Source organism: Marmota marmota, unplaced genomic scaffold (genome assembly GCF_001458135.2).
Source record: "Marmota marmota marmota unplaced genomic scaffold, marMar, whole genome shotgun sequence".
Lineage (NCBI taxonomy): Eukaryota > Metazoa > Chordata > Mammalia > Rodentia > Sciuridae > Marmota > Marmota marmota.
In genome coordinates this window covers 399,017-409,285 of record NW_026005655.1, presented here as the reverse complement: position 1 = coordinate 409,285, position 10,269 = coordinate 399,017, and the positions used below count along the sequence as shown (strand labels likewise).

Genomic DNA, 10,269 nt, shown 5'->3' with positions numbered 1-10,269 from the left:
TACCATATAAAACACATAATTTATTAGATGGATTTAAAAATCAACACAAATCAATTTTAGGCACTTCTTGGATACAGACTATGGGAATTTTCTACAAAAGAATGACATTATCTAGCATACAATACCATAAAGATTTAAACTTTAGCTTTCAGAACAACATGTAAAGGAGGAAAGGCTACAAAATCAATAAGAAATATTGCATAACTAACCCAACTGTATCCTATTAGATTTCTTCAAAATTTCATACCATTTTAAGATTAAAGAGAAGTGTACTTTTAGCAAAGTGTTCTATTCTAGCTTGCCTTCCTTGACTCCACTATCATGATCTTAAAATAATCTTTAATTCATTCTTTTGTGTAAGTGGAGCTTTAAAGTTTAAAGGCCTTTTTCTTTTTTATACCTGCATTTACACAGCCGATACATAATGGTTGATTATTCTAATGTCTTTTAAAGTCCATCCCAATAGGCTTATTTTGTAAAACTAAGTTTCTTATTACTAATTCCTTTAGAAATCTAATATTGATCTTTGCTCTTTAAGTAAACATGAGGGGGGAAATGGAATGTGGGCAATGGTTTAAGCATATCTTTAAGTTAAACACTACATAAAGATTTGGTATCTTTTTCCAACTTAAATTACTTGAACTGGTATTCTCCAAAACATAACCATTCTTGGTAGTGGGAAAATAATGCACATATAACTTAATATCCTCCAGACCTTACTAGTAGCTCAAGGAACTGACAGAGTTTAGGTATTTCTCTTATCTTTCTGAATCTACTTTTGCTGCATAAGAAAAATTAAGAAGCATTAAATGTTAAATACAGTATAATATACAGGATTCTACTATTGGCACGTATATGCTGTATACATTGCAATCTGGTCTTCTGATGGACTCAACAACTCTTAAAATGCCCTTTAATGAACAAAACCAAACAAGCAAACAAAGGCAATGGTGGGTAGATAGCTAGAAACTAGATGAGCTATTCAGAACTAGTGGTTTGGGAAATAATGGTTATAGACAAAGTTTAGTGTACCTTCAGGAGAATAACAGATAATTGAGCTATGGGAAAGGTCAATCCTGAAGCAAGAAGTGGAAGGGATCAAAGTTGAGTCATGAGAAAAATCTTGCCTCTACCTAAACCCTGAAAATGAGATTGAGGCCAGGATACCCTGGGCAATTAAGAGAAGATGACAAAAAGTCACAGGTAATCTACAATGTGCTCTTTTCCCCTATATACAAAGCAGAGCAGACTACAGTACATTCCCAAAACTGCCTGCACAGAAAACTAGAAAGTTGTCTATAATTTTTCTATTTACATTACTTTTATAAACAGATTTTGCGGTTGACTGTACTGTATGTGGCTGCTGTACTGACAGCAAGAAATGTAAAGTGCCCATGAGAGAGACAATACAGTCGCATTTCTAGGCATCTTAATACTATACCCTAAAGACAAAAGAAAAAGAACATATCAAGGACTTCACACCTTTCCTCAAGCTCTCTGCACTTCTCTGTGACTCTGTATCTACCTACCAGGCACTTCTTAAAAGGCCAGAAACTCTTCTGTTCTCTATTTTGTGTCATACTTCTAAAGTCACTTTCTCCACCTGCATTAAATATGCCAACCAACAGTGCTAAAGCACTTTTTTACTCTTAAGGCAAAATATCATATAAGGAAATGAATGCCCACTCCCCACTGCCCCTACCCCACTTGTCTTCACTGTATTCTTTGCCCATTGTGAGGGCCACGATGTGCTAGGAAGATAAAGAAAACTGAAAATTTCAAACAAGAACCTTTAATATAATGTGAAAGATATACTTTATAAATGCTATTATGACAAAATTAAGTATATCTTAATGCTTCAGCATATGCTCATTTTTAATTTCTACCAACATATCAAAAGAAGTTATGACTCTCAAAATTAGTATCAAAACAGGTATTTAAATCTTGCTACATGAATAGAGATACAAATCTTCATTCTTTCCAAAGCTGAGCATAAATAACCCCAAATAACATTAAAAACCCAAAAGAATTATTATTTGCTTATTTCCACTTAAACTACATATAAATTGCCAGAATGACTGTTCATGAGGCTCTCCATCTTATTTGGAAAAATACTGTTAAAATGATTTTGATATTTTCATAGAAGAAATGATATCTTTTTTTCACAGTTGCATGCTTTCTTTACACATCCAATTAAAATACTTTTCCAACACTTTGATGACAAGTGAATGTATCTGTATTGTATTGACAGGACAGCAATCCAAGGATAAGTACATGATTACTCAAATTAAAAAATAAAAAGGACAAAGAGTGTACATTTTGAGACTCTATTAAAGGATATTTGTTTCTGATGAAATTGCAAAATAGAATTGGGTTTTTAAGGGAATTTTTAATATATAACAAGTAATTCCAAAAGTATGAGTACATATGGACAAAGCTTAGTAATTTAGAATTCACTTTTGTAAAAGCATGACAAATATTAAATGTTATATTTGCATTTTGAACACTGCAACATAAATATAAAACACAAAACATCCAAAGTTAACACTGATATACCACACCCAACTTGGATTTAGATACTGAGCATTTTATATTTCATAGAAAGAAATTTTCAGTTTTCAATGCTTATAGCATATACTATTATTCCTACCAAAATCTTCATGAAATTTAAAAGGTTGGTATTAAAAGTAATTTCTTTTTTTGAATGTTCTAAAACATGCCAGTATGGATTAACCTTCAAATTTTCAGGGCATAAAAGATACACAAATAGAGTATATATTTTAATACAGGATAATTCTGTTTACAATTATGACAAAAATACCTTCAATTTTCAGACATTAAAAAGAAAGAAAGAAACCTAAGCAAACAAAAGGTATTTTGGGTCAAGTTATTTCTTAGTACGAATAATATATCATACACCAATCAGTTTTCCAGCCAACAGCATTAAAAATTTACCACTATTAATTGTTAAACAATGCATTTACAAGGTGAAAGATCAAAGAAAACTTAAGAACAACAAAAAAACCTCAAAAGGATTCCAAATCCTAAAATAAGAAATAAGAAATCTGCAAATTAAAAAATTTCAAATGTTGCTCAGAAATTTTTTATGCATTACTTGTACTCTCATTTTAACAGCTTGACATATATAATTTTATACTTAAAAAGACTCTAGCTAATTGTTTAATAATATTTATAGAATGTTACCTCTTTGGGTAGACATGTTTCACACAATAGATTTTAATTAAGAAGAAATCACTTGATAGTTTTAATCGCAATTTATGATTGATTTATAAGTGGATTAATAATCTATTCAATAATTTAGACCAATACAAGGATTAATCTGATCAATGCTCCACTGTGCAATTCTGTCAACTGGGTAAGCCAAAAATTTGACAGATATTTCACTTAGTTGGATTACACATTTCTATGTGTGTTACTGATCAACAAAAATGGGTATACAATGTCAAGCTTTTTCCTGTATCTTTTTTTTTCTTAAGAGCAGCTCAATGATTGGGGGAGAGGGGACGTTTGATTAGTACAATACAGAAAACAAACAGGAAAAGTATAAAATGGCACTTAATACCAATGCCAGTACTTATCTCATTAGGGCAATAACTAAGGATATTACTAATTTTTGCGTTATTTGCTTTTCTTTAGAACACAAATCAAAGCCATTAACTTGAACTTGAGGTATATACATAATACACACACAACCTTAAGTAAAAAATTTTTTTTTTTTCATAACTAACATGACATTTAAAATATTGGAAACAGTATCTGTGCTGATTTGTATTTTGACTTAGTGGAACAAAAAGAGAACAACATTCAGTTGGGGAGGGGTATACTGATAATAAAGCTCTTAAAGTTCAAAACATCTTCCTCTCCCTTTGTACTTACCACAGGCTATACATTGTCCTGAGAGGATTCATTGAGAAAAATGTCAATCACAGCTTTAATAAAGTACTTTGAAAGGAACTAATGAGAAAGCAAATTGGAAGATGAGACTCCCATCTTGTTTTCAAATAAGTGGTCTTAATTTTTCTTCTTATAGAAAAAAATTGAAATCAGTTTATTATAAATATATCTAAACCATTAATTTTTGCAGCTTTCAGGTAAAGTCCAGCACTTTGTTTATACAAAGTCTATGAGAAGAGGTCAGTAGAGATCATCTAATCTTAAATCGTGACATCATCCATTCAAGTCCTTGGCATAATCCCTCGCCAGTAAGAGCACAGCATGCCTGGATATGCCACTGATGATCTTTAATAGAAGTTAGCTTCAAAAACTGGGAGATTTCTGCTACACTCATGCATTCTTTAACGTCTTGTTTATTAGCAAAAATCAGTAATCCAGCTTTTCTTAGGTCCTCATGTGCTAACATTTTGTAGAGTTCTTCTCTAGTTACAGAAATCCTCTCTCTGTCTGTACTGTCCACAACTACTATTACAAACTCCGTGTTAGTATAATAAGTATTCCAGGAAGAACGAAGAGACTCTTGGCCACCAATATCCCACATTAGGAAACGTGTATTATTAATCACTATCTCTTCTACATTACTTCCTATTGTAGGGGATGTATGTACAACTTCATTCATAGAAAATTGGTAAAGGATGGTAGTTTTTCCTGCATTATCCAATCCAACAATGATAACTTTGTGCTCCTGGTGATTGAACAGTCTCCATATCCTGGTGAAGAGAATTCCCATTCTCGGGCAGCGGACCCCCTCCAGCCACCCAGGCTGCCTGGCCTCCCTTGGCTCAGGCTAAAGGGTAGAGAGACGCACTGAAGCCTCCGCCTCTGCTGCTGCTGCCGTTCTGCACTGGCCACCGGCCAGCTTCCAGGGAATCCGGGGGAGGCCAAAACCCAGGCCGCCCTGCCGTCCTCGAGGCCCCGCCGCTGCCGCAGTGACACTCGCCTGGCTCGCGGACATCACCGCCGCGTTGTCTGTGACTAGCCTCGCGGGCCCTCTAATTAGATTTTTTTTCACTTCCATTTATTTGTGGCACTTTATGATACTTTTTAGATTTTAATAGTCATGTTTTTCCAAATTAATAAAATGAAACAGTGAGAATTCCATGTTAGTTTCCTGTAGTCCAAAATATTTTTTAAATATCTTAAAATCTAATGATCTGGTCCCTAAATTTAGCTAGAACTCAGCTATTAACCTGTGTAAATTGCTTGTCTTCCTAAAGTTAACTGATAGTCCCCTTTATGATATAAAAATTCATCTACTCATATTTGTCACTGAGTTACTATTAACAGTAAGAAATTTATTTAAAAAATAGTCCTTATTGATTTTCAAATGTAATGCTATTAATCACCTTCTGTAATCTCTTGTGATTTTTTATTTATACATTTTTATAGGAGATTGAAGCAAGTGGCACTTTTCTAATAACCTCATCCCCTTGTTTTTAATATTTTAATTTGACAAACAATCTCATTAGGTTTCTTAGGGTCTTGCTAAATTGCTGCAATTGGCTCTGAATTTGTGATCCTTCTGATTGCACCTCACAGGTCAAATCACTGGCACAAAATGCACATATAAATTCTCCTAGATTTTTGTTTGTTAAAATATCTTTACTGGACTATGGTTATTATTCTTTCTCATTAGTAATATTAAAGTTTCATGTGCCTTCTTTTCATTCTTTATTTAAGATTGAGAAGCTGGGCACAGTGGCTCATGGCATAATCTCAGCACACAGGAGGTTAAAGAAAAGAGGAACATCCCAATTTTAAACCAACCTGGGCAATTCAATTTTTCAAAATTAAAAATTTTCATTTAAAAATGATTGTGTGTACAACTCAGTGGTGAAGTACTTCTGAGTTTCATCCCCAGTACTGGGAATGGGGGTGATTGAGAACCATAAATTTAATAATCACTTGTATTTTCAATTATATGTTTGATAGTAAATCTAATTATCAGGAATAAGTCTAAGTTATTTATTTTTATTTATATTAGTATTATGTAATCCTGTCTTTTGCTGCTTTTGGTGTTGATTTGTTCTTGTTTCTCTAGGGTTTTGAGATGTAATGTTAAGGCATTTTTCTGTTGACTTTTTCCTCTTTAAAGAAATGAACTCCATGCAAATAACTTTCTTTTAAGAATGGCTTTCATAATGTCCCAGAGATTTTAATATGTTGTACCTGTGTTCTCATTCACCTCTAATTTTTTAAATATCCTCCTTGATGTGTTGTGTAACCAAATGTTCATTCATTAGCATATTTTTTTTAGATTTCAGGTGTTGGAGTTAATTTTATTTCTTATTTTATCATTGATTTCTAATTTTATTTCATTATGGTCTTATACAATGCAGGGTAATATCTCTACTTTTCATATTTGCTAAGAGCTGCTTTGCAGCACAGTATATGGTCTATTTTAGAGAAGGATTCATGTGCTACTGAGAAGAAAGTGTATTCTCTCATTGAAGGATGAAATATTCTATATATGCCAGTTAAGTGTAACTTATGATTGTATTATCAAGTTCTATGGTTTCTTTTTCAGCTTTTTTTGGAAGATCTATTTAGTGATGAAAAAATGTGTTAAGAATACCAAAAATAATTGTGTTGTAATCTATATGACTCCTGGACTTGAGAAGAGTTTGTTTGATGAACACAGATGCATCATTTTTCGTGGCATGTGTATTTATAATTGTTCAGTCTTGTTTCTTTATTTTTTGAGCAGTAGGTAGTATTCTTCTTTATGTTTTTTGATTGACTTTAGTTTGGCATCTGCTTTATTTAATATGAGGATGAAAACCCCTGCTTATTTGATAGTCAAAGTGAGTGGTATGATTTTTTCTAACCCTTCATGTTTAGTCTGTGGATATCTTTTTCTATGATATGAGTCTCTTTGAGGCAGCATATTGTTTTATTGGTGAGTTTAGGCCATTAACATCCAAGGTTATTATTGAGACATTATTTGTATTTCCAGCCATTTTTTTAATTCTTTGTATTTAATGTGACTCAGTTTCCCATCTGATTAGATTTTCCTTTAGCATAATCCATCCCTCTGCTGATTTTCATCATTGTTTTTCATTTTCTATTATTGAAATATTTTGCTGAGGTTGTTCTGTAGTGCAGGCTCTCTAGCTGTAAATTAGTTTAACTTTTGTTTATTATGGAATATTTTATTGCATCATCAAACCTAAAGCTTAATTTTGCTGAATATATGGGCTGGGGATGTGGCTCAAGCACTAGCGTGCTCACCTGGCATGCGTGCAGCACAGGTTTGATCCTCAGCACCACATATAAACAAAGATGTTGTGTCTGCCGAGAACTAAAAAATAAATATTAAAAAAAATTCTCTCTCCCATTCTCTCTTTAAAAAAAAATTTTGCTGAATATAAGATTCTTGATTTGCATCCATTTTTTTCAAAGCTTAAAATATGTTTTTCCACAATTCTTGGCTTTCAGGGTCTGTGTTAAAAAATCTTCTGATATATAAATTGATCTCTCTTTATAGGTGATCTGATTCCTTTCTCTTGTGGCTTCTAATAGTCTATTCTTATTCTGTATGCCAGGCATATTTATTATAATGTACCTTTGTGTAGATCTGTTGTAATTTTTTCTATTTGGTGTCCTGCAATCCTCTTGTATTTGGTTTTCCAGTTTGTTCTCTATGCTTGGGAAATTTCCTGATATTATTTCATTGAAGAGATTGTGCATACCTTTGATTTGAAACTCTGTGCCTTCTTTTATCTCAATAACTCTTCAATTTTGTCTTTTTAGGCCATCCCATAATTATTAGATGTTCTGTTTATAGTTTCTAACTATCTTCCCTGTGTGATAAACTTTATTTTCCAGAATATACTTTGTCTTCATTATCTGGCATTCTTTCTTCCATGTGATCTAGTCTGTTGGTTATACTTTCTATTGAGTTTTTTTTTTATTTGATTTATTGTATCCTTCATTTCAAGGATCTTTAAAAAATATTTTTTTTAACTTTAGGTGGACACAATATCTTTATTTTATTTTTATGTGGTGCTGAGGATCAAACCCAGTGCCTCACACATGCCAGGCAAGCACGCTACTACTTGAGCCATATCCCCAGCCCCCAGATTTCAAGGATTTCTGACTGATTTTATTTCAGAGTCTCTGTCTCTCTTTTGAAGTAATCTTTTTCTACCTGTATTTGCTTTCTTATCTCATTGTTGGAGTGATCAATTTTTCCCTGTATTTGCTCATTTACTTCATTCCTTAATTCACAGATCATTTTAATCATGAACTTTCTGAACACCTTCTCTGATATTTCATCAACTTCACTGTGTGTGGGTTTTGTTATTATAGTGTCCTGGTTTGTTTGGAATACTTTCCTCCCTTTTTTTCCCTATGTTGTCTATGTGTCTTTTTTTTTTTTTTTTTTGCTGTGTGGATCTCAAATATCACAGCTTCTTCCTTATATTATTGTAGTATGTGTGCAGATTTTCTGAACCTCTCCCTTGGTGTTGGGTTTCCAGACCCTACTGGTGTTTCTCAATGAAAGCTACTAAATCCTGGATCTGAGTCCTGTGCAAGTTGGTGTGGGTGGATCTAGACCTCTGGCCTTGACCTCTTTCAGAGGTATCCTGGTTAGAATGGGTGACTCTTCACCAGAGCCTAGGTTGTGGTAAGTGTTTTCTTCACTGAGGGAGGGGTGGAACAGGCATGCTGTTCACATGGGACCATCAGAGGCCAGTATTGGTAGATTTGGACTGTGGGCTTGAAATCCTGTGGTGGTCCACTGGCAGTCATGCACCAGAAAGATGCAAACTTTAATTAAGAATTATGTGCTTACAAATGCTCTCAATTTTGGTCTTCTAGAATGCATCCTAGGAAATTGGAATTTGGGTTAATAAACACAGTGTTGTATAATGTCTAGAGATTCTACAGTTGGTTCATGAAATCCAAACATGCTTCGTAAAACTAGTCACAGAAACATAAATTGTCCTCACCCATAATGAGGTCCTAACTCAAACAAACATGGCCCACTAGGTTTTGAGGTCACTTCAGTTTTTACAGTGCAAATAACATTTCTCAGACCTTCCATTGATGGAAAAGTATAGTAATTATCATACTCTCTATAAATAAAGTTGCTGATATCTCTGTGTGTGTGTGTGTGTGTGACTGAAACTATCTCTTTTCCTACAGCCAAACACCCTCAGTATGTACAGGATAATATGCTACAAAACCTAAGCAAGTATAAATCTCATATAGTTAGAAACTCGGATCATAAAAAACTTAGAACTTTAAAATCCCAGTTGTCAGACTTTTTTAAAGCATGGCAGGTGAAGATAGAGACTTAAAAACCCTTTATCGAGGACTCCAAGATGGCCGCGAATAGAGTGCATCACACCCCATGTACCGCGTCACTGCGCAGGTGAATAATGAGTTAGAGCGACAAAAAGCTATCTTGTTAGGAATTTACAGCAAAATAGGGGTGCACCGAAACCTAGAGGAAGGATTTCCAGCACCGAGGACCGGTTATTGAATCTCTAACATGAGCCAACTGTGAGACCGGAGTTTCAGGCTGACTGATCCGCCGCCCTTCGCGTGGCCCGCCCCATGGCTACAGACGGCGGGGTACCGCTGAGAAGCGACCAGCAAGCAGAGAGAAACAGTGCTACGGATTATGTGGAATCCTGCCAGCTGTGCCCTCACTGAGCTTCAGGCTGAGTTCGAGATTTGAGACGGGGAAGGTAACGGTCCAGTTCTATCTCCCACAATGGAAAGTCCACCAAGGAAGCCAGCGACCACCATCTTGGAGACCTGACGTCATCACCGCCACTCTCCGACAGATTGCAACAATAAAATAGGTGTGTGCTACTCAGCCGATCTCCCATACAGCGGGGAATTCGCATAAAATCTCTCCCAGGCTTTCCTGGGAGGGATTATCAGAATGAGACTGCATAGAGACACGGCGAAAGGTAGAGACACCTGACCTTCAACTCCCCCTCCCATCAGAGGTGAAAACGAAACCTGTCTAGCCAGCGCTGGGGGAGGGGCAAGTGGAAAAAATCAAAACAATAGGGTGCCGGGGTTCCCAATAGCCACCCTCCACACGCACCAAACTGCAGGCCCAGAGGACAGTTTGAACTGCCTAGAGGCATCACACAGGGGAAGGCCGGGCTAGCAGGAGAAACCAGGGCTAGCAGGAAAAGCCAGGGGACGAGACGCCAGGCCCTCGCGACTGGGCGGCTGGAGACCACCCGTCCGCCGGCAACCGATCGCCCGCCTGCTGCCTGTGCAACTGGGCAGCTGGAGACCGCCAGCCGGCCGGCAACCACCCGCGCA

The 10,269-nt window shown here is 35.7% G+C and overlaps 1 protein-coding gene and 1 pseudogene across 1 annotated transcript; both read right to left on the bottom strand.

Moving 5' to 3' along the window:
• LOC107160798 overlaps window positions 1–10,269 on the bottom strand; it is a 121,109-nt pseudogene that overhangs the window by 63,830 nt on the left and 47,010 nt on the right.
• On the bottom strand, window positions 2,219–4,780 carry LOC125614659 (ADP-ribosylation factor-like protein 5A). The gene has a single exon (XM_048797571.1). The coding sequence runs from the start codon at window positions 4,703–4,705 to the stop codon at window positions 4,166–4,168; it is 540 nt and encodes a 179-aa protein (XP_048653528.1). The 5' UTR covers window positions 4,706–4,780; the 3' UTR covers window positions 2,219–4,165.

Coding starts and splice junctions, on each gene's coding strand:
- LOC125614659 (XM_048797571.1), bottom strand. CDS start 4,705: ATGGGAATTCTCTTCACCAGGATATGGAGACTGTTCAATCACCAGGAG.